This window comes from Haliotis asinina, chromosome 4, assembly GCF_037392515.1.
Source record: "Haliotis asinina isolate JCU_RB_2024 chromosome 4, JCU_Hal_asi_v2, whole genome shotgun sequence".
NCBI classification, from domain to species: Eukaryota; Metazoa; Mollusca; class Gastropoda; order Lepetellida; family Haliotidae; genus Haliotis; species Haliotis asinina.
Genome location: NC_090283.1, coordinates 69,747,117 through 69,772,875, shown reverse-complemented (window position 1 = coordinate 69,772,875; position 25,759 = coordinate 69,747,117). Strand labels below are relative to the sequence as shown.

Sequence of the window (25,759 nt, the reverse complement as noted above, 5' to 3'; positions counted from 1 at the left end):
TTATTATGGTTAAGTGAGTGAGTGAATGAGCTTTACGTCGCACTCAGCAATATTCCAGCTATATGGCAGCGGTCTGTAAATAATCTAGTTTGGACCAGACAATCCAGTGACCAACATCATGAACACCGATGCGATGACATGTATCAACCAAGTCCACCCGATCCCGCTAGTCACCCCAAACATGGGTTACTGAAGATCACTTCTAACCCGGATCTTCGCGGGTCTTTTTGATGTGCTATATCCACGATTATCAAAGAGCAGGGGACAACGCTGGTCCAGCCTCCTAATATGCTGCAATACCAAAGGCCAATGTAGGAAATCCGGAAATGTATGAGCGGGAGTGGGCATGGCTTCGCCTGTCGTCTCTGTTGTTTCCTCTTATTCAAAGCCAAGGTCCATTTGATTCCATTGTTCTCTCGTTGTTCGACAGGACCCATTTTTTTATCAAGTTATCATGTCCTGTTACATTCAGGAAGAGGGAATGGATGTAGGGTAGGCGGTGCATCTTTCGTCAGCTTCTCCACGAACACAGACAGTTTCTTCGAATTTCCTGTTTCTGTGACCGAGTTTCATCTGAATCAGATTAGCGTTGTTAGAAGCCGCATCCTTCCTACACTGAATAGCGTATGCTTAACAGAAAAAAACTGTTTCTAAATTATAAAATATAGTGAAATATAGACTTGCCACATATTCCAGACTTGCAATCAGCTTTCTTGGATGGAGTTGTTACACGGTCTGTGAGGCAAGTTACAACCTTCTGTTTCAGTTATTCATGAAGTAATTGTGGCCGGCCAACGTTTTTAGGCATACAAGTATGTTAATCATACTTTGACTTTTTTTTCTCAATATCTGAGATGTTTTCATCCTGTATTAGGGCACATCGGATAGCTTGGTATAAGGAGCCTGGTTACGTAGAACATAGCTTGGTATATAGAATCTGGTTGCATCGTACATGGCTTGACATAGGGTACCTCATTACATGGGGCATAGCTTGGTATGGGGCACCTGGTTACATCGTACATGGCTTGACATAGGGTACCTCATTACATGGGGCATAGCTTGGTATGGGGCACCTGGTTACATCGTACATGGCTTGACATAGGGTACCTCATTACATGGGGCATAGCTTGGTATGGGGCACCTGGTTACATCGTACATGGCTTGACATAGGGTACCTTGTTACATGGGGCATGGGGCATCTGGTTACAACGGGCATAGCTTGGTATAGGCATCTGGTTACATGGAACATGGTTTGGTACAGGCACCTGGTTACATGAGACATGGCTTGGTATGGGGCACCTAGTTACATGGGACAAGGTGTAGTACAGGCACCTGGTTACATGGGATGTTGCTTGGTATCGACACCAGGTTACATGGTTTGGTATAGGGACCTGGTTACATGGGATATAGCTTGGTATAGGGCACCTGGTTACATGGCTTGGTACAGGGCACCAGGTTACATGGGGCCTTCCTTGGGCATCTGACGGGTTCGCGTGTTTGTGGATGCATGTAATCTATTCCAGCTACGTTAACGGGTGCTTATAATGTCAGCCATTGCTCTGACGCGCTTATTGACTTACTAATTAAACAACAATGTCACTCAAATAAGTAAACAAATGAGTAAACAAAGGCGACAATTCCCCGCAGCATTACCTCATCAACAGTCCACGCAGTACATCACAAGTAAAAATCAAATATTTGCGGTTTTAACATTTACACGTTGAGCGAACTGAATTAAACTAGTTTCGATTGAATGAATATCAACCAATCACAGTGTAGCTTCAAATCTACTCGACCAATGAGTATACACCTCAGTCTGGCTTCCGTGACGTGCTTTGATGTGTGCACGTGATCTGCAGGTGGCGCAGTGACGGTAGCAGATTCAGTGCTTTGGTTCGTAATTAACTCGACCGAACAAAAGTCATGCCTACGTATTATCAAGTTAAGAGAATGACAAATAAACCAGAACAACAAGCGGGATTCCTTTGTATGAACGATGGATTAACGTCCTTCCAGTCGATGTCAATACAAAGGGACAGTCATACATTATACACGTACTTTATTCAGCGAGTCGACTATACGAGAGAGAGGTTATCAATCTTTCAACACGCACTGAATGCTCATGGTTAGACTGACCTTGAATACACCTGGATGGTTGGTTCAACTATTGGTTAGTTTGTGCTTTAACGCTGCAACATTCCACCAATCGCAGCGGATTGTAAATAATCGATTGGGCCACACAATCCAGTGATCAATAGTATGAGCATCGATTTAGCAAGTGGGGTACGATGACATGTGTCATCCAAGTCAGCAAGCCTGACTATCCGATCCCGTTGGTCACCAAGGACAAGCATGAGTTCCTGAAGACCAGTCCTCACCCGGATCTTCACGGGTACGCTTGGATGAAATAACTAATTTATTAAAGTGGAAATTTACGGATGTCAACATCTGTGATATGAAGACCAGGACTTTGCAGAATATAGTCTTACTCTTTCCTGTTGTCACTTCTAAATTATATTTAAGAAATGATATTAGATATTTTTGTCAGTGGCGATTCGTGGGATATAGATCAAATGTGTTCTTTCATTTCCTCTCGTTTAGGTTTATCTTGTCGCTTTAAGGAAAGAATGTATGCATCGCATTAAGTTACCGGGTAACACTTGTAAATGACATCTGGTAGCTACTCACCACTGATAGAGTGAGTGAGTGGACGACACGTTTAGCAATATTCCTGAAATTTCACGATGAGATTCGGGTTCGAACTGGCCTTCTGTAACCCATGCCTGTAAGAACGGCTGACTGAGTATAGTTTTACACCGCTTTTAGCAATATTCCAGCAATATCATTGTGGGAGACACCAGAAACAGGTTCCACACATTGATCCCATACGGGGAAGCGAGCCAATGCTAGGCTAGGCTATTCCCCCTGCCCATTTAGCGCTAGGCAATTCATAGTAAGGGTTGCATCATTGATGAAATACATGTTAACCTGTAGTGTCAATGAAAAGGTCATGCTCCAGATATTTTGCTGGTAGAATATGAGGTTTACATTCACCAAACTAGTCTTGTCCATGGTCCCAAACACCCATTTGATGTCCTAACACGCGCGGCCATTATGACCTGATGGCTACCAGCCCTGACTCAGACGTTATTGTTCAAGGGCACCTGGGAAGTTGACCATATCAACAAAGGGTTAGCATCTCTAAACGAGAGGTCAAAACTCTCATTGTGAAGACCCAAGCAGTGTGGTGGTGTGTAGCAAAGTTAAATCAGTTCGTTTATATTAACTGGAAGTGTAAACAGTGTGTATATAAATGCACATATGATTGTCGGATCCCGTACATGTGTCCAAAAGAACTGACAAACCGGTGCTGAATTATCTAATATATCTCTTTGCTGAATGGTGTATATTCCCATAGATTTATGTTGTAGAACTCAACGTCAAGCGGGCCGGTTGGACGCCAAATGGTTAAAGCGTTCACTTGTCACGCCAAAATCCGGGTTCGATTCCCCACATGGGTACAGTGTGTGAATCCCACTTCCAGTGACGCTGTTGGATTGTATTCTCGACCTGCACGTCAGATGAGAGGACGATGCGAGTAAAGAAATGTACCGTTATATGTGTATCTTCAATTTATTCAAATTGACATGTTTTACTCTTTTCTTACAAATAAAACAATAAATAAAGCTATACAAATATTAGTAAAAATGCCGAGATAGTACTCTATTGCACATCACAGAATGGGAGCACTAAACTCTTGCAGTGGTCCCACATATCCCCTCTTTCACAGTCTGGCTGTTCCAAGCCTTGTAATAAATAAGTTGAGCACAGTACTTTCGTAACACGCGATATCACCATGGTAAATAAGTTAAGCAAATTATCAAGCAAAGTCACAAAATATTCTGGGATGCTATCCTCTATCATGAGATATCAGAGGGTGTTCAAGCGGATGCCGAACTGTTCGTCATGGTAAGGCACATAACACCCGGTGTTCAAGCACCTGTTTCTGCCACGACCGAACATGCATCTACCCACTATGGGAGGTGAGTGAATTCGGTTAGCACCAAACTCAGGAACTACAGCCCTTGTTTTGTCTAAATAACCCGTCACGATGCACAGGATGTGACGGTATTCATTTTGGGGTCAAAGTGATAAGTCTGGGCGTCATACCAGATGTCTTCGTAGTCGTCAGAGTCGGTGTCGATGTCGTCATCGGAATGTCCGTTTTGAGGCATATCAAACTGTTTCCCAGAAAGTGCTTTAGGCGAATCCAGGGAAATAGATTCGGTGATGCTGTTTAGAGTTCCAACTGTGTCTTGTCTAGTTAGCTTCACTCTCCTTCTCTTCGCGCCATCGCTGTGCATTGGATCAGGACTCTCTGGAACATCATCCAAACCCTCCGGGGCTGTGAAGAAAGGACTTGTGGGTTCGCCAGTAGGGGACTTGGCCTGATGGATACTTTCTACCCTTGAAAGGTACTTCTTCAATCTTCTCCTCTCCTGGATACTTTTGATTCTCAACAGTTTCATATCCTTCGACTTGAAAGGAACCCTTGGAGGGCATGACCTTTTGGTTTCAATCTTATCTGCAATGACATTCTTAATGTCATCTATGTGGAGCAATGTATTAAATTCTGTCAATTTCGACAAGCGTTGGAACTGTTGGTGAGTGTAGCAGAAGTTAAAAGTGGAGTAGGGTGTAGCTGGATCGTCAAACAGGTCGAAATCAGCAAACTCGAGATCCTCTTTAGTTGTCCTCTCTACTCCTGTAAAACAAAAACACAACAGTCACTATCCTGTTCACGTTTCACAAGTGTTATGAATTAAGTTTGCGTGAAACTACATCACCATTTAAAGGAAATGTTTTCCTGCTTAGATAAACAGAACGGTAACGTTTAGGGCTGGACGGTATTACTTGTATACCGGTATATCGCAATACACCTTTCAGCCGATAACTGTTGTGCTATGTTTTCTGGGGTTTATTGGGTACTGAACATATACCAAATTTTCATTCTTTAAATTAAAGTCTATTCAAACTTTCATTCACAACATATGTTTTCTTTCGTTATTCAATGACAAAACGGCTTGTTGTATTTGTTCAATATTTTAGAAGTTGTATAGAAGAGAAAATAGGATCCTTGACTATGGAACCTAATTTTGAGAATGTCGTTATTAACACCATAACAAATATGTTGAGGAATTTATAATGTATAAAACAGACATATTCAATTCGCGTCATTGTCAAACACTCAATTTTTTAATATGCTGAGGGGATATTATGGGATCACATGAAAGGACGGGTGTTCCTTTATGTATTTCCAAGTTTCTTCGCGCGCGTTGTATCGAATAGCTTGTGTAAAAACTGGAATATAATAAGGGAACACTTGTGCTTTCATGTCATCCCCTATTTTCTTCCCACAGTATATATCGCAGGTACCCGAATTGCAATATGTTCTAATACATTTTTTGCAAATTTACAGCCCTAGTAATGGTACAAGACAAACGGAGACGACCCTGTTGTGTGTGTGAAAATCAGAGCACCAAGTGTTCACGGACCCCGTGTATATTGTATTTCATATGTAAGGTGCCCCCCAACCCCACACACCGTGTCATATCATTGTAACACTGCTAACAGGTGCGTACAACTAACCTCACTCACTCTTCATGGTATTTGTTTTATTTATTTATTTTTATTTATTTTATTTACTTTTATTTACTTTTTTGAAAATAGTCCACGTACCAGGTTTGGAGAATTTCCTGAAGTTGATATTAACGAGGCAGAAGTGCATTACGACTGGGCAGTGCGGGTCTGTGGGATGTTTGAAGATGTACAATTCCTTAAGTCCTTCTCTGTCAAACACAGTTGGGTCAATGGGAGGGAAAGATAATCTGTTCAGTTTGGCCCACTTCTCTGCCAGTAGAAGTTCCTGAGGAGGAAATATACAAATAAATATTGGGGCAAAAAAGACGTATTCAAAGAGGCATTATCACACATACTCTCATAAATATTCTCATGAAAAACATTAATTAGTGTGTTAAAAATATAGAGCTGCCCGTAGTGAAACGGCACCATCAATTGTAAAAATAAACTGTAAAATGTTTCATTGAAAAACAATGAAATTTGTCTGTTAAAAATCAATTTATAATTATGTAATGTATCCGTTTCCTCTTGACCCTTTTTCCGGATTAGAATTTTTATTCAGCAACTGCACCGGGTTGGGTGAACGTGGTTGACACATAGCATCATATCCAAATTGCGCAGATCGATGCTCATGATGTTAATCACTGGATTGTATTGTCCAGTCTCAATTATTTACAGACAGCCTTCATACAGTAGGAATACGGCTGAATACCACGTTTAAGGACAACCAAATCTGATTATTTTGTTTGATTAATTGATTGATTAATATATTTATTAATTTGCAATTTTACAAACATATGCAAATTACCTTAAAAGGAGGAGTGCTATCACTGGGCCTGGCGCTGAAGTCAAAGGACAGGATAATATCGATGTTTCTCTGAGGTCTGAGCACCAGTGGATATGGGGAGTTGAATGTCAGACCGGCATCCACCATGTAGATATGCTTCACTGTTGTTGGGTGCATGTCGAAGATGCCATCAAACTCATCGCCTTCTTTAACACGTTCGCTAACAGGTGTAAAGGGAGATAAATGCTGTTCCTGCAGAGACAACCCGCGCATGAAGTTGTGGATGACAGCTGCCCTTCCTGTCCTCGTGCTCAGCAGTTCGAAGTTTTTGCTGGAACGGAAATTGAATTTAGGTCATTGCGATCTAGTCTAGATATGTAAACTGATACACTATTGGGTTGCTATGTTTAAATTATGCACTGGTGTAATATTCTTGAATTCTTGAAAACGATTTGGTTTGTTTACTTGTTTGTTGTTAAACGCCGCACTCAGAAATAGTCTAGCTATATGGAGGCGGTAAATAATCGAGCTTGGGTCAGACGATCAAGTGATCAACAGTTAAGCATCAGTCCATACGCATTTGAGGTGACATGTATCAACCGATTCAGCGAGCCTGACCACCCGATCCCGCTAGTCGCCCATGCGACAGGCAGGAGTTGCTGAAGATCAGTTCTAGCCCGGATATTCACGGGTATCTTGAAAACAGAAACTTTCCTGAAATCGAAACTCACTTTTCCACCATTCCTTTGAGCATGTTATGCCAGTAACTCCACTGTCGGGTTTTATGTTGTGACTCTGCTCTTTTCAGTTCTGGTCGTTTTCTTTCCGGGATTTTCTCCACCTCAGGAGCAAATGTGACCTTGACCTGTTTCGTAGGAGTTGGGGCTGAGGTGTTGTCGATGGAGTCGTCGCTACTTTCAGTTGACGTGGGAATGACGTCGTCCACATCATCTTCTTCATCACTACAGTCACTACTGTCCTCTTCAGCAGCAAGTCGGTTCATTTCCAGTTCTTTGCCTGAAAGTAAATGGTAAATCTTACGAGAGTGTGTAGATGTAGGTGTTATTGCTGCTCGTGGCTTCAGATATCCTTATGCTCGGGCAGTTACAAATTAATCAGTGTAAATCACACAGTTGTTTGTGTTGTGCATGTGATGGTGATAAACACTATGATTTGATGTTCTCTTGCATGACGCCTCCCTCAGGAATATTCTACACAGCTAGGATACGATGACATGTGTCAACCAAGTCACTGGGCCCTTCCACCCGATCTTGTTAGTTGCCCCTTACGACAAGCATGGGTTGCTGAAGATCAGTGGGCTTCCACTGCTCTAGAGGTCACTGTAATGATCACGGGAACATGCATGTACATATGTATAAATATACAGCGCTCTTCTTCTTAAATGGCACCATGGAAGATCCGCGTTAGAACTGATCTTCAGCAAACCATGCTTGTCGTAAGAAGCGATTAACGGGCTCGGGTGGTCAGTCTCGCTGACTTGGATCACTCGTGTCATCGTCTGCCAGCTGCATGGATCAATGCTCATATTGGTAAGTGCTAGATTCTGGGGGGCTGGATATCGATCATAGAGATCGATAATGGTCAACTAAATATTGATTTATTAAAGATAAATATGGGAGAAGTAACTTTTAGCAAAAAAGTCTGAAAGTGAATATATACAGCTTAAAAATAGTTAGGGATATATGTAAATTTTGAAATTATGAATAATGATGTATTTATTCATTGAAATACTGATACAATATCAGTCATAAAATACCAATATCCCTAACTTATTTTGTCCAATGTATTCCAAATCACTGGTGAACGATGACATGCTTATTCGTGGACTACTAACACAACACCATCCTCAAAATAAGTTAGGAACAGCCAATGAGAAAAAGAATGACTTTGTGTGTTGTGTAAGAGAATTAAAACTCTATTCTATCACAAAAGTGTGTATCTATGGCACAGTATTCATATCCATCATCATTAAGAATTGTTCTATCGACGATATTTCGATTATCGATCATATAAGTCTCTACTAGTAAGACTCCGCTATTAACAAACCGCCAATATATACAGCGGGAATATTAAGGAGTGCGTTGTTGAATAGCAAACAAGACATCTAAATTTGGTAAAGAGGAACCAGGAACGAGGCTGGTGATTGCATTGGATAAAGATAATATGCAAGTGCGCATGTCCGTAATTGAGTTACATGAACCACGCCCTTACCTAGTTCCTGTCTAATCATCTCAGCTGGGTCCACTCGTCTGTTATCTTCCAACAGTCTTTTGAACAAGATACAGAAGGCACTTCCCCAGATTCCTTGGAGGAAGTGTAGGGGAGGTTCTTCGTACTTCTTACACAGCTTTCCCATGAAGAACTTGCTGCCAAATAACTCGGAGTCCAGGAATGTTCCATATTTTGGCAGTCCGATTTCGTACGGAGTAAATTCTACCCATTCTGGAAATAGCATAAATATGTACAATGTGTAATGTTTTTGTCTAGCTGCATATATTACATAAATGGTAGGAGGTAGCCTCGTGTTTAAAGCGTTCTCTCACCACACCAAACAGACGGGTTCGATCCCCCAATTGGGTACATAGAATTTGTGAACCCCGTTTCTGGTCTCTCCGGCCATGACACTCACTCACTCACTTACTCAACACCTACACTAGTGATTGTTGTTAATGTTTATGGTATTATTATTATTATTATCATTAAAGTGATATCTGTACTCACCTTGGAATGATCTTGCTGGAACGTCTTTCTTCACATGCACGCATGTATACATCGGCATGGGAGCATCGCCGTCGTTGATTTTCTCTCGTTGATCAGTCAGTTTACTGTCCATCCGCTGGAAAATGAGAGATAAATATTTAACGACAAAATTCACAGATTCCATCTTGTTTATATTTTACTTCGCGGCTAAAATTATTTTCAACCGAAACATCTTTTTCTCATAACGGTCATGATTTAAAATCGCTGCAAGAGTTGTATGTTCCCCGTGGCGTCGAGATTGATAATACGAAGTGTCGTTGAGACTGACATTTTGATCGAGGGAAAAACAAAGCGCCTGTGAGCTGCCGAGCTGGAACCTGGCGCTATGTTAAAAGATCATGAGGTAAAAGATAATAATATAAAGTTACAACTTCATTGGTGGAAGTTGAAGGTGCAAAGCTATCTTACCCCCTTCAGTAGGGTCTCGCCAACCATGTGACCGAAGAAGTCGGTGAAGCTGACAGGCTGTCCCTCGCGTCGTTTCTTGAGAATTGTCTGGAGGTACCTGTAGACACTCTGTGGTTGAAGAAGCCACATGATGCTCCGGTCAATGTTGTTCTTGAGGTCCTCCTGTACCTCCCCAAGATCCATGTCAGGCCAGCGAGGGTAGGAGTATAGATTGGACAGATACCTGTGAAGAAGCAGGATGTATAGCATTATACTTCTGTCTACTGTTATTGTCTTTGTTAGCAATATTCCAGCACTAACACGGCGGGGGACCCGACAAGTAGGCTTCACATACTGTACCCATTTTGTAGAATCGAACCCGGGTCTCCAGCGTGATGAGAGGTCGCTGTAACCATTAGACTACCCACCGCCCCTATGTATAGTTTATACTGGATACCTGGGATAATAGAACCACTGCACAGCTTTTTTTCAGAATGATTGGGGGCGTGTCCGCACTTCACATTAACCAGTTTTCAAAGTTTCAATAGGCGTTAGGGGCAACTTGTTTGCGCATGCATAGTTGCAATCATTACACATCTTTAGAGAGAAGACTAGATGTAACAGCTCTCTTTTATGTAATAAAGCATAATTAGAATACTTATTCACTTGAGCTAATGAGAGTCTACAGTTTTACATACCAGGATGAGCCGGACAGCCCACAGGCATATGTCACTGTGTCTAGGACCCCCGTGTCACTCAGAGCCTTGAACACACCACTCAGTGCCACCATGGCACGGAATCCACCACCAGACCCTAACACAGCTATGTTGGGGACCTACAGATAAATAATATTACAGAATATATGAACATGTTTAAAAATATGAACATTGAGAGAGTGAGTTTAGTTTAACCTTTTAGCAGTATCATGGCCTGGGCTTCACACATTGTACCCATGTAGGGATTCGAACCGGGCGTGATGACCGAACGCTTTAACCACTAGGCTAACCGCCTCTTAAAACCACACCAATACCCATAAACACAACTAATTTAAATAAACAACACACGCAATAACTTTAAGAAAGAGATCATACGTAGTATGATAGTTTCTCAGTAAAGTACACATTCTCAGATTCATTCAGCTAGATCATGTTATTAACAAACAGGCCCTTATTTATATTGTTTATTAAAAATATTAATATTAAAAATAATCACTGAGAGTGTACGACTGGCCTATCCGGAACTGACCTCGCTGAACTGTTCCGGTGACCTGTCCCCTAGGAGTTTCCTCATTCCCTCAAATGCCTTTTCTCGCCTCTTCTCCAGAAACTGTTTTTCAGAGTCACATAGACACAAACTGTACCTCAAGGTGGGATTTTTGCTGAAATTAGGAAACAGTCAATGAAATTAATTTCAATCCATGTTTTAAAACAATCTACCGGTTAAAAGTTTGAACCCTGGTCCAGTATCTGAAGACCATCGTGTCCATTGTCTACAAGTCGATATGTGGAACATGTTCTTATCTTTGATTGAGCAGGATGTCGTTGTCCGAAATCACATCAGTGCTATGACAGTGGTAGGTCTGAGTTTAGATAAAGATTACCTTATCGCAAAGATTGCTTTGTACAGCCAGACTGACAAAATGGGACTTAATATACTAGTATATGAATGAGGACGTTTAAATTCTCGACTTACTCCCAGCACAGAAGCAAGTCGACATAGACTTCCGACACTTCGTTGAAAATGAACTTTTCTCTCATCCATTGTCCTTCTGTCATTTTGTACAGGTCGTAGTATATTGTTCCAAGTTCCTGGTCGTACACTAGGTTGGCCTCCATCAGGCTGATCTCTGTAAAACCAAATTGAAATTGAAACGCGTGATCTTGACGCATATAAATAGAAATTAAGTTTACCCTTCTCATTTCTCGGTAATGCCACGCACTGTACTGAGACGATCCGATTTTACTAAGACAACCATATTCTACTAAGACAGTGCTGTTCCACTAAGACAATATTATTATACTAAGATAATCCTATTTAACTAACACAATACTATTCTACTAATAATGTTACAACAATCAATACACTACATACGCAATCTGTTCTTTTCCCGGATATCAAGCAGGAATGTGAAAGTCTCGTTCCAGACGGGATTTGGGTTGTTGTCCACTGTAACAGTTCTCTTGCGGCCCTCAGGGGCATTCCGCACCCTTAAGGAAATATACGGATCTGGCGTGTCGACTGCAAAAAAAACAAAACAATACAGACGTGAATGTTATTGTAGATCTACAATTGTCCCCAGATGTGCTGTGTCTGTCACACTGAAGCATGTCTTCATCAAATTAGCACAAAATTAATCGTCATGATGCAGCTTAGAATTTTTTTTGGTCTAAAAAATCCATGCATTGCAAAGGATGGAGAGCAGGGGATAAGGCTCGCTGACTTGGTTGACACAAAATCGCGTAGGTCGGTGCTCTTGATGTCAGTCACTGGATTGTCTGGTCCAGACTGTCATACATAGGCCTCGTCCTCCACCACCTTCCCGATCCTCTAATGTCATATTTACAAACAGCCGTTACGTTACTGGGATATTGTTGACTGTAGCGTTCAAAAGGAAACAAATAAACAAACAAACACAAAATGGTCCACAAATTTCCAAATTAAATACAAACTCTGAACCATCCACTGTGTAATTCAAATTTGAAACCGTTCATTTCTTCATCTAAATAATCTCTTCTTGTTCTTTTCAAGGGATGTAAATCCTATTTCCGGTATCCCCGCAGTTTTACTGCTGGCATATCGCCAAACATAAAGCATTGTCACTAATTCACGTGTTGACCTATCACCTTCACAACCAATTCATATCATCAAATACGTAAATGTACGAAACGTGTGATTCATTTCTTCATGTTGGTATATATTTTGTCACATTCATAACTGTGTTTTGTGTGTTGTTTAAATTCGTTTCATTCGGCAATATTCCAGCTGTATGTCGGAAACAATATTACGAAGATTTTCAATATTGATAACTTCAAACAGTATTTCTGGGACATTGGGTGTGTCTACACCACTATAGCTAAAGGCCTTGAGACCGTGAAATGATACAATTACATCTCCAGTAGAAAGCATTGTAGAAAGCGGTGTCACGTCAGCCCCTGACTCATGGTTAAGTAATATCCAGCTATTGGCTTGACGCTGTCTGTCGTTCACAAGAGTATGTCACACTTTTCCGAGATTTGCGGAAGTAAAGTTTAAATGTCTAAACATGGGACGCCTAAACGATATGACGAGACACATTATGTAATATCGATGTAGTAAGTGAGTGAGTGAGTTCAGTTTTACACCGCACTAAAATGTTACAGTTATATAGTGGCGGCGATACATTTTATTCTTATCAAACATAATTGTGTTTAAATTTCAAATAACAAAAATATTTGCTGTAAAATGAAGTATACGATAGAAAAAACATATTGACATAGGAAGGAAAATCAGTTTAAATGACTCATTTAAAATTGTACATGTCTAAATTACTGCAAACAAAATGTGAGATCTCCTTAAAAGAACTTGCGCCACTGAATTGCGATGTAGGCTGTCCTGTGAGATATGTACAGCATTCAATGACAGGACGCAAGTTGTTTGGTGTGTAAATGTTCGTCAGATGCGAGACGTTTAACCGAAAGGCCACAGTTACACGTGTGAGGCCAGGGAAACCTATTCCCAGCACCCACAAACTCATAAATACCTCATTATTTAGGTCGTTCTGACAAAGCCCCAAATAAACATCGACCGAAATGTAGCATATGTACATTTGACAAACAATAGTAGCTATTTTCGCATCACTACTTAAGCATGTCGGTATGAAATGTATTACATTGGCTCGTGGTTCTGGAGATTTCTTTGGGCTACACAGCACGTGTTTTCTGAATACGTCATGAATACCTTTGGCATTAAACGACCACTATAACTGTAACCCCCAAATTATAACGTGGACCGATCTTAGACAGGCATTGGTCGACGCTAAGATGTATTCATGGGGGGTAGTTAGTTATGAGCTTCGGATAGCTGTGTACTTAGTAATGTTGATATGAGGTGCATGTGGTTAGCTTAATTACTCTCTTGGGATAAGATGCCATTTCTGTATGGTGATTCTTCATACTCTGCGTCAGCAGCTACAAAGGATACCCTGATGCCTTTCCTTTTATGATGAGATATATTGCTAAAGAAAGATCAGTAGGTTTAAAGTCGGTCTTGCAGTGATTCAGTACTCCAAAAACACTATATAAGGGACCCGTGAAGATACTTGTCGTAAGAGGCGACTAACGGTATCGGGTGGTCAAACTAACGGTATTCGGGTGGTCAGACTAAAGGTATCGGGTGGTCAGACTAAAGGTATCAGGTGGTCAGACTAATGGTATCGGGTGGTCAGACTCGCTGACTTGGCTGACACATGCCATAGTGTCCTAAGTAAGTAGATATATGTTAATGCTCTCTATCACTGGATTGTCTGGTCCAGAGTCAACTGTTTACAGACCGCCGCCATATAAAGCTGGGACAATGCTGAGTACGGCCTTTTAACAACAAACCAACCAAGCTGTTAAGTCCGATAAGCGTCAATAACAATGACAGAATGTATTCTCGTTTGACTCATAAACCACGCTGGGCTCGCCAGCTTCCCAACTCAGCCCAGATTAGACGCATCTTAATTAATCAGCCTTGAATAAAACATTAGCGAACTTCAAACACGGTGCTGAATTTCAGTGTAAACAGACAGTTATTTTTGGAACGTTTTGGAAACAGCGGGAAGGAAATAATTAGAATAAGTACTTTGAACGTGGAATATATCTCGCACGGAGATCTACTTACGGTAGTCCTCCCATCCTTTTGTGATGTTCTTGCCGCAGATGACCTTGACTGTGAGGATCATACAAGGTAAGTGGTTCACCTGGAACATCAAGGGGAATGAGTGAATAGAGTTTTACGCCGTTATGTCGAGAGAGTGAGCGAGTTGGGTTTAACGGCGCTTTTAGCAGTATTCCAGCAGTATCACGGTGGGGAACACCAGGAATCGGCATCACACATTTTACTCATGTAGGGAATCGAACCCGGGTTTTTGAACGCTTTAACCACAAGGCTACCTCACCGCCCCTCCGTTATATGGAAACTGGGGATAAGGGAAATGGTCTACACACATTGTAACCGTCTGGGGAATCGAACCTGGGTCTTCGGTGTCACGGGCGAACGCTAGCCACCTGCCCCAGATGTGCATATCCTGATTTTGTAGCGAATGTGGGAGATAATCATTTAAGGTTGCAAAAAGTGTTACGAAAGGGGATTAAGTTTTTGTGGTTTAGTTTATCAGCGACATTTTTATGGTGATCATTAGATCATTACGCACTAACGTACACAAAGCCACCAAACTGTTAAGAAATGGAAGTAACGCATGAGAATCCTGTGTACGCTCCACGAGATATTTTCTTTTTTAATACGGGCGTTCCTGGAATTATTTGTCAAGAAAAATCAATTTAGCATTCCCTTAAAATGTAGTATGTTGAAAGTGTTTACCCTGATTCAAAATAAGGTTAAATCAATAATTTGTCACATGTATTGAGTGAATAGTCTGCGCTCGATAATCAATCACTTTTCTCAATATCACAGATCAAAGACTACGGATTCAATCATGAAATCTGTGAACATTTGGAAGTGTTAATATTGACATCCACCACAGCATTGTGTCCTGTCCCATTAGTGTCGGCGAAGCAGCGGCCATGACGAGATTATGTAAACACGATAAACGCATTATATGGCTTCCGATATTCATAGAGTGAAATCTTGAAAGGAAGTGCACATTCCTGTACACGCGTCACTATGGACGTTCACAGGATTGGTCTTTTATTGATTCTCAGTCACGGGTTAATCACCCGTGGGAATATATTTGTTTAATTCCTGCAATACATTCTATCGAAGTTGCACAGACATAGGCGCAGAACGCGCGACAGACAGGACTCCAGACTAACGCTTAGCCTCTGAAAAGAACACATTTTACGAAAATAAACGTTCATAGTAACAAATATGAAATATAATGAAAAGGAGCCCTCAGACTTTCTTCATTTTCAGGAGCTGTGGCAATCTTGACTTGACCACATTTTCTAGACGTGGGCTTTCTTGATTTATTAGCTTCAGGGTCTGTATGGCAGACTTGCCTAGTTATAATTTTGACAGTAGCAAATAATCCCATTTAAATTGACAAGGAAACTAACGCTTCGTCCCTCATTAGAGTAACAAGTAAACTCATTTGAACTGGAAAAGAGCCCAGTGAGTTGGGGGGATTCTTGAATCCAGGGAAATCTAGACTTGTATCATTTAGGGCTTTAGCATTGCAGTGAGAGTTGGGCAGTAGAAAAAGTACTGTGGCTCAGGGACTTTGAGACAGACGAGGCCTTGATATGCAGAGAGGGGTAGCAAGGTAGTGAGGAAAATATAGCGTTCTGGGACTGTGCGACTAAGAGAGCACATTCCTCTCTACGAACACCCTTGGAAACTTGATATAAATCAAATGTGAGTTTTTGTTCTTACCATAGGCGTTTACTAGAGGTATCAGGTTGAGACCCGTTTCGCCTAATAAATCCATTAGGCAACATTCCAGAGTTCTCTAATGTCAAAATACAAGCACCGGAAACCTAGGACTGTCACAGGCGTAACTACAGGAGACACATCCTGTCGGGAAGCGTGGAGTCACTGATTATTTAACCCCTTGAGCACATAACTGTCATAATACCTTTTAAAGCGAGAGGCACGTCTGTGCCAATATCAATAAATCAATATGGGTCACCATTGCCATATTAGGAAAACCGGTGGGAGGGTCCACCCTAACGCAGGTTACACCCTTTACAACCGTTGTAGAATAAAAAGTCTCAAAACAGCATGAATGGGACAAATGATTGAATAAAGATAGCAGAAATAGATCTGCACTGGGGTGTTTGTACACAGGGCGTACGGCAGAGATGTGTACTTTGTCGATATGTTTTCATATAATGAGTGAAAAGAATTCAATTTCAGGGTGTGTTATATTGAGAGAATGTGTACTCACCTGAAACACTTGGTAGGGATCAAAACTGAAAGAAAAAGGCCCCAAATTATTCACGATTATGACCGGCATCAGCTGACCTTAATGAATTAAAGTGGAATACAATTATCTAAATGGCAACGGTTTGGCAATAGTTGAGAGTTGTTGAAAATACCACGTGCATATCGTAAGTAAAAAAGACTAAACATCACAAAATACTATAAACAAATATATATCTACTGGGCAATTGTTGATTGATTAATACTCTTTAGGGTTATAGTACAATTATATATTAACATATATCATATGCAAAGAAAAGCATGCTGTATGAAATGTGGAATGTGTTAGTTTATTCCATCTTACAACTGAGATCAGGAAAAGAACGTAACGTACCTGTCCATTTTCTTGGCTTTTGATGGGGACGGTGATTCTGGTGGAATGAATGGAACGTAGTCGTCGGGTGTCGTTGGTGATGTTGCAGTGTCTCTAATGCTTCGGCGACGACTATGCTGTCTGAAAAAAGGGATATTGCCTGGTTTAGATGGTGTTGAGTTGCTTCTCTCGTATACTACACCCATGTCGTCACTGTCAAACACAAGGCTGTCGTCAAACTGAACCCGCTTGGTAGTCGGGCTGGGTAATACTGTATCCGTCCTCGGTCGAGGATATTTGAAAATGTCTTTAGGCTTCTTGAGACTCATCACTATATATACGTGGGTGGAAAAATCTCAATGAAAGAGATATGTTGTCTGTGACGTCACAAGAGGAACACACGGTGACCTTTCGTGACTCCAACCAATGAAAAGACTTGATTTCCACGCGCACTAACAGACCCTGTCACCGTCTATCGCCCGACTGATCTCGTTATTTGATAACTATACTTTGATAACTTGATGCGGCTCAGCCGATTAAAGGAACATTGACGTATTGATTCAGCGTTGTGATGGACAAGAGACTGCACTTCGAGTCGTCCTGGTAGAACTGACTAAAGCCCCAACTCCGACAACATGCATACGGCCACACCACTGTGTAAACACTAAATCCCAGCACACACCGAACTTGTCAGGTCATAACACAGAGAGAGGCTGGTCTTATCAGAGCAGCCGCACATGGATTTGCCCGTTTCCGTACTCTTGGCTACAGCTCAGCCCACACGAAACGACCCAATGTTTTTATATATCATGTATACACGAGCGTGACATCCACCGTCCACCGTACAGTACACACAAACCTTGAAGCATTGCCCCAGATGCTGTATCACTCACAGATTAGGAACAGTTTCATTTATGCGTTGGAGGATTCAGTACTGTGTCCTCGTATGTGTGAGGAACAACGTGTTTATGCTTATGACAGGTATCTGAAAACTAGCCCAAATTACTAATCACTTACCATCTTTAACAGTTTCACATAGTTATTACTGAGTACAAAGGGACATTACTTATCGATGGTTGTCGGCGAGGGGTAACTTTGCCATACAAGGCATCATAAGCCTTCACAGTGGCCCAGATCTGATCCTGTTCTCATATAACGCTTGGTTTCATCCCTATATTTGTGGGTGGAAGTGTGAATGTACAAGTGTACCCATGGACAATAGGGATATATTCAGTGTCAGCCTTGAGAACAATCCTAGCATAACTTTAACTCTGGTAATGACATGACATTATGAACACATGGCGTGTTTCTACTCAAGTACTTACTATGACAAACAGACCCTGAAGTAAATATATTCAAGAAAGCCCACGCACGTCTGGAAATTTGGCAAGTCTAAAATGAAAAATGTCAGAGGGCTCATTTTCGTTATATTTTATTTTTTTTACTATGAACTTTTTTCAGTAAAATATGTTGATATCAGAGAAGAGTTGTTGGTCTAACAAGTACTATACAGAGTTCTTACAGAACAACCAGGGATCATAATATACAGTATCTGGAATAATTAATACAGTTAGAGATCTGGACAAAGGTATTTGAGGTCATGAAAATTTAAATATCAACACATTCTCGGAGACCAATTGGATCATTTCAAGATCTGTCACAAGGTAATATAGTCGTAGGCCAAATGAAGAAATAGCATCAAAATCAGTTAAATGATGCACCCTCTAGCCTTATCACCTACACTGCATGTCTTGATCATGTTGAACACCAGTGTTTGTCACCATCCATTAAACCATATGGCCAATACTTATGCAGCTGTTTTATGAACATGTTACACTGTTTCAACAGTGGAATGAACCCAGTGTGTCATGGTAGCCTGGTACATAGTGCTTGTGGCTAGTGTCATACTAATTACTGGATAACACGTTTACTATTGCTGAGAGATCCTAAGAGATAGGGTCTTTTCTAGCATTTGGTCTAGGACTAGGTATAGGCTGATGGATATCTAGGTGCTATTTTAGTGATATCTAGCACTGTACTGAGTGTAGGCCTTGACGATGGGAGGATATAGGCTGGTGGATATCTAGGTGCTATTTTAGTGATATCTAGCACTGTACTTAATGTAGGCCCTGACGATGGGAGGATATAGACTGGTGGATATCTAGGTGCTATTTTAGTGATATCTAGCACTGTACTTAATGTAGGCCCTGACGATGGGAGGATATAGACTGGTGGATATCTAGGTGCTATTTTAGTGATATCTAGCACTGTACTGAATATAGGCCCTGGCGATGGGAGGATATCCTCTATATTCACCTTTACTTTACACTCTTCAGTTACCTTAAAACCTATCCCTAACAGTTCGTTGAAGTGGAATCATGGATCCTGTGTAATGGTTTAGATGCCGTTTACATATTTAAATGCCATACCTGTATTTAGCCATGTTTGCCCACCCATTACGCCGATGAGAAGAAATCATTTAAGGATAATAGATTTTAAAGGGATGAGCTTCGGAGGCCCCTCTCTTATACATATATTCATGACTTGGTGTGTGATGTTCGAAACCAGCTTCACTTCACATCGTGACAATGATGTCTTGTTTGACTTCTAGTTTTGGTGTAGTCTACATTAACCCTTCAGGGCAAGTCTCTAGTCTGTCTCACAGCTCAGGGCAAGTCTCTAGTCTGTCTCACAGTCCTTCAACCATATCATTTCCCCAACAGTCTAACGCTCCTTGCAATGTTACGTCCTAAAAATCATTCTAGATTTTTCCTAGGTTCTGAATATCTGCTCTCCCTGGGGTTCCTTCTTAATTCAAATGGGATAATTTGTTGCAATCAACATTATACATAAGCAGCATACATCAGTCGAGCAGGTCTCCAACACGCTTACAAATCCATCACGAAATCTGATACACACAGGCTCCCGCCTCTCTCAAATTGCATTGTTTACAGAGACAGGATGGCATTTCGACACTTGGGCATGTTTCATATGAATAGAAGTATTTAAGCGGCATGCTGATACTTGACTGTTTTAAATGAATAGAAGTCTCTGAGGGCATACTGACACTTGATGGCACCTGAATCTGTTTCACATTCTCACAAGTGGCTCGTATATTTACGGGCACAAACGTAACACACACACACACACACGCACGCACGCACACGCACGCACGCACGCACGCACGCACACACGCACACATACACACATTTACTTTTCTGTATTATTATTTTGTGATATACCTGATATACATTATACATTGTACACATGGCGACGTAATATGAACAAATTCCCAAATATTGAAGTATTGAATTATGAACGGATACATACGCGCATGTGAGGCTTGTGTCTTTGTATTTGGTCCACTCACTTATGTTATACATATACAAACATCCACTCATCATAAAATGTGAATGGTCATGTGAAACCGAAATGAGCTGAGTAAATGTCACGACAATCACCACTCAACAAGGAAGCGCCACTTAGAGACACATGCTAGTGTTAAAGCTTTGCGATACTGATAGTATTCACGTATACGTTATAATGGCGACGTGCATGAATGTCCTGAGGACCTTAGGAAGCCTGTTTGAGGAGTGGCAACATGGAACAAAACAACTCCAGACTCTCATCCACAGTGTTCATACTCCTGCCGTGCAGCTAAATGGTGGGAAAATGTGGAAGATGCGGATAGTAGGAAGTGATGCTGCGGAGGGAAGCGTCTGGGGACAAGCCCTTGCAGGATGACTAATATAAACACAGCATTGACCTTGTGTCGAGAGGCACATGTCTTGAAGAGTTTTCGTACTGTTTACAATTGTTTGAAAAAACGACAGGTTGTTTTAACACCCATGTTATGACACTATGAACTAAGATGTATGAATGGGTGAGTCTGGTGTAAAGTTTCAAACAATGCCGGTCTTGTAGTCTCCAAGATTTGAAACACAGCGTGATATAAGAATATTAACTACTCATGTTGCCTGTCCTGTTTGTTGTCTAACACCACCACAATCAGCAACATTCTAGTTAGACGGGGGATGGGGGAGAGAGGTGTAATTAATCCAGTGACTGACATCGTAAGCATCGATCTGAGTAAATAGGATCCTGTATGGTTCTCAACCAAGTCAGCTAGCCTGATCACCCGATCCCGTCAGTCGCATCGTACGACAAGCATGGGTTGCTGAAGGCCAATTCTAACCCGGATATCCATTAATGCCATATTAGAGGAAAGGCGTTGTATGTCGAAGCGTTTGCTAGAAGCATGGTCCTGTATGTTAAGTAATCAGTGAATTGATCTTCTTAGTATAAGAAACTCGTTACAATCCGGGTTAGAGGACAATAACTGGCCTTCAGCAACCAATGCTTGTCGTACGTGCCACGAACGATATCGGGTGACACGCATCAACCAAGCTATCTTAAAGTAACATTATGAGAATGAGTTTTAAAGATTGGTAGAGAGAGAGAGAGAGAGAGAGAGAGGGAGAAAGAAAGAGAGAGAGAGAGATAGAGAAAGGGGGAGAGAGATAGAGAGAGACAGAGAAAGAGAGAGAGGGGGAGAGCGAAAGAGAGAGATAGAGAAAGAGAGATAGAGAAAGAGAGAGATAGAGAGAGAGAAAGAGAGATACAGAGATAGAGAGAGAGAGAAAGAGAGAGAGAAGAATGAGTTTAATTTGTCACTCGTCATATATGCGAATGCGGGAACCACTACAAGCTAGCAGGTGAGGTTAAATGAGGTGTAACACCGTACTATTGATATATCGATCATATGACGACTGTTTGTTCTAGCCTAGACTGAACGTGGTTTATAGTGCCAGCTCACAGAGTTACCATACCGCAGTTAAGCACGAATACCCCACTGAGACAAAATATACTGAATCCGAGCCGACCAGTCCTTATTGTACCCGTTGATGCCAAGGAACCAACCACTACCATCTAAATGCCTCTAAAGAGCCTTAGTGCCATCTTTTAACGTATGACGTGGCCGGGAATCGAATCCAAGACCTTCCTTTACTAAAACTTTCCCTATACCTTCAGGCTAAGAACTCGAAAACAATCAACTACTCATGTGATACATCAAATGGATTGATAATGTATTGGTAAACATACACAGATATACTTACAAATATACGTCAGGCCATGAACGATATCAGCAAGGTATTGGGAATCCCTGTCAACGAGGTTTATATAACAGGCTGTTGTGTCAACTAAAAATAGTAGTATTGTAATTCTCTCTCTCTTGGGAAAATGAAATAAAATGCAACTTCCTCATGATATCATGGATGTGTGACACAAAGACAGGGTCGTGTGCGCGTTGGCAATATTTACTCCAACATAGACTTAACAACTAGTCTCTGAAATGAGCATATTTTAGGAAAAAAAAGGTTCATAGTAAAAAATAATACAATATATAGAAAAGGAGCCCTGATACTTTCTCCCGATGCTGTGGGAAGTCTAGACTTGGATAGGCTTAGATATATTTGCTACAGAGTCTGTATGACAAACTAACCGCAACACTAAATGAACCTTTGTATGATCATTTTGCGATTCATACGTACTGGGTGTTGGAAATTTGGGTGAAGTAGTCACATTATACTTAGAGTTGATTCCATTGTTGATATTATCCTAGTTTCAGTGCTTTGAATGCCGAACATGAAAGTGATTTACAATCATGGTATGTGTTTGGTGCTTTTGTACTTTACTGACACGTGCCAAGTGTTAAGAAAGTACAAATACTTCATAACAGTAGTTCGAAGAAAGAAAAAATAAAACATTTCCGTTTTTCGAAAAAATATTTTCGTGAATAATCCATGGCCGCTTCTCGAGAATAGGATGTAAAAAATATTCTCTGTACCAATTCAGTTCCTTTTTATAGACGCCAATAAAATTATGTGTGGCGTACTAAACTGCCATGTGCGTATCACTACATGTAAGTGTAAAGCGGTGTGGTAGCCTTGCGGGTTAAGGGTTCGCTCCTCTAGCCGAAGGCCCGGGTTTGAATCTCAACATTGGTACACTGTCTGAAGCCCATGCCTGCTATCCCCTTGCTCATAAAACGTAAAATCCAACTCACTCACTCGTCCACTGTAAATGAGTGAGAGAGTTGAATTTTACACTGCACTGTAAATAATCGAGTCAGGACCAGACAATCTAGTGATCAACAACATGAGCAGTGATCTGCGCAATTGGGAACAAGATGACGTGTGTCAACCAAGTCAGTGAGTCTGACCACCCGATCCCGTTAGTTGCTTCTTGCGACAAGCAAAGTCGCATTTTTTTGGCAAACATGGGTTACTGAAGGTCTATTCTACCCCGGACCTTTATGGGTCACACTGTAAATGAGCTTCCTGACATTAATATAAATATAAATATAAATATAAATATAAATATAAATATAAATATAAATATAAATATAAATATAAATATAAATATAAATATATGAATATATTAATAGAAACTACTACTTAACAGCCATATACCCACTAGGTGTGCTCACAATGCGGACTTAAAACACGTGTTAGTTGTGGTTGATTGTGAAATGAAGAACGTGGCAGAAATGTATCTAAAATCCCCGGAATGACTTGAAAGAGTCAAAAAGAGACTATTCATGAACAGATTGTCACCTGTAAAGATAGCAACCAATGATGTGTTGCAGATTTTTTTATTCTACTTAATGAACACTATTGGCGTATCTAAACACGCTTACGTGACAACGCGTGTCTGTTTGAAAGTACTTAAGTGGCCATAAGTGAGTCATCATTAGTGAAATTCCCATAGACTTGCTTGTTAATCAACTCTCGCAAGAATAATTTTCACAAATAGTGTAGTTTCGGTCGAATTGCTTTTGGTACCTACCTGCCAGCTGGGAAATCATTTCAGCTCCATGCACAAAATCTCCATTCATTTTTCCGATGATTATCATGATTGGATTTCGCGGTGGCTAAGCGGGCTAGGTGCCTGACTGTGAGGGCGTGGGTTCGAATCCCGTATGGGACTCAACCCAAAAAGTACTAGAATTTGTACTTCACTAAGAAATTGTAATCACAAATACGGCATATATTAGAATATTAAGAAAACTTCAGCTAGTTAAACAGCATATATTAGACATACCAATCAGGTTTAACATGGCTGTCCATGGGATAAATTATAAATTGTTCTTATATACGCTGCTTTATCGGGTGCCATTCGATAACTAATCAACGGAAACACGAGAGAAAGTAAGACGACTTTTATTTAATTTATGAAAGTTATTCCTGCTACAGTTAATCAACATGTAATTGTTTGGAAATTCCACTAGTGGTCCACTTACGGTCAGCTACTATAGTCTAAAAAGGAAAAAGAATACCCTGTGGTTCATTGACCTCACTCAGCCCAAACTAACGCAAATCCTCATATTAGAGTGAGTGAGTTTAGTTTTACGCCTCACTCAACAATATTCCAGCTATATTACGGTCTGTAAATGTGGTATACGATGACAGCCAAGTCAGAGAGCCTGACCACCCCTGACATCCATAATTTTTTTTTTGCTTCGTTTTGTCGAATCACTTAATACAGGATATGATTGTTAAACGTGGAAATACACAGTAAGTAGAGCTTTAACCAGGTGTATATGAATGATGTGCCTAGATTAAAGATTACTCATTCATCATACATGAGCTGAGACAGGTGTGTCATAATCGGTAATCCCATTCACGCTCTAGTACCCCCACCTACTATTACAGTCTATTACAGTCTATTACAGTCAATCCCTTGAATAACTTTGCATGTCTGTCCCCAGGTAATGAAAAGTCATAAATAGATGTTGTCGTGACTGTAGTAGATCCAGCGATCCATATAGCAGTAATGAATGTTCTTATCGGTACCTTCATAACTCTATATTTTCAAAATCTATGAGCGCACACAATCTGGTAATGGATACCCACTATGACGAAATTTAGTCACACATATTCAACTCTCCTCCGTCATACTTCAGTAACTGGGACGGAGGGTTAGCTTAGTGGTTAAAGCGTTCACCTGTCACGCCGAAGAACCGGATTCGATTCCCCACATGGGTGCAATGTGTGAAGCCCATTTTGGTGTCCCCCGTCATAATATTGCTGGAATATTGCTAAAAGAACCCACTCACTCAGTCATGACTGAGTAAATCTGAAAGGTTTGCTTTAATGCATTTTCTTTGAAACAAATGACGATATGGGAGGAATCAAACTCATTCAACTCCTGTATTTCATGCTTTCATGATTGGCACTCCCCGTAATATCATTGGTGACTTAAAGAGAATGAAACTGTTTTCTGGGTTTTGTTCTCTTTTTTATCACATTATGAAAAATCTATACTTAAACACACTGAAGAATCAAACAGGCAGAGTCATTACATTCTGGTTTGTTCGTGTAACTCTGTACTTACTATACACCAGACCCTAGATTTTCGAAGAGCTCTTCGCTAAGATGGTCGTAACAGTCATGCACTGACATTATGCTACGGTTATCTTAGAGCTAAGAGAGCTTCGAAAATTTAGGCTCTGTAGCGCAAAATGTAAATACCAGAGTCTAGATCAGACGATGCAGTGATTGAACATCGATGTAAACAACTAGGTTGTGCTCACATGCACCCCCCGAGACCAATATAAGCATGAACGGAACGCTTTATTCCAGCCTCCTTGAGGTTCCACAGACAATTTCACAGGAAATGGTAGTTAGAAATTGCTGGAATGATTTTGTCTGACAATTACAGTGTTATCT

The 25,759-nt window shown here is 40.9% G+C and overlaps 1 protein-coding gene across 2 annotated transcripts in view; it reads right to left on the bottom strand.

The window, feature by feature from the left end:
• Window positions 1-3,612: 3,612 nt before the first annotated feature.
• Window positions 3,613-25,759, bottom strand: part of LOC137281832 (cytosolic phospholipase A2-like) — a 36,371-nt gene continuing 14,224 nt past the window's right edge. Inside the window, exons 2-15 of one of the 2 annotated variants that reach the window (XM_067813462.1) lie at window positions 17,049-17,168; window positions 16,680-16,704; window positions 14,456-14,534; window positions 11,687-11,833; window positions 11,288-11,441; window positions 10,841-10,973; window positions 10,294-10,430; window positions 9,617-9,839; window positions 9,170-9,284; window positions 8,660-8,890; window positions 7,159-7,444; window positions 6,449-6,758; window positions 5,740-5,926; window positions 3,613-4,765 (exon numbers count right to left, since the gene is read on the bottom strand). In XM_067813462.1, the coding sequence (XP_067669563.1) occupies window positions 4,107-4,765; window positions 5,740-5,926; window positions 6,449-6,758; window positions 7,159-7,444; window positions 8,660-8,890; window positions 9,170-9,284; window positions 9,617-9,839; window positions 10,294-10,430; window positions 10,841-10,973; window positions 11,288-11,441; window positions 11,687-11,833; window positions 14,456-14,534; window positions 16,680-16,704; window positions 17,049-17,056 (2,694 nt within the window). In that variant the 5' untranslated portion in view covers window positions 17,057-17,168 and the 3' untranslated portion in view covers window positions 3,613-4,106. Of the gene's footprint in view, window positions 4,766-5,739; window positions 5,927-6,448; window positions 6,759-7,158; window positions 7,445-8,659; window positions 8,891-9,169; window positions 9,285-9,616; window positions 9,840-10,293; window positions 10,431-10,840; window positions 10,974-11,287; window positions 11,442-11,686; window positions 11,834-14,455; window positions 14,535-16,679; window positions 16,705-17,048; window positions 17,711-25,759 lie in introns of those variants that run through there. The other variant, XM_067813461.1, reaches the window with a different exon arrangement.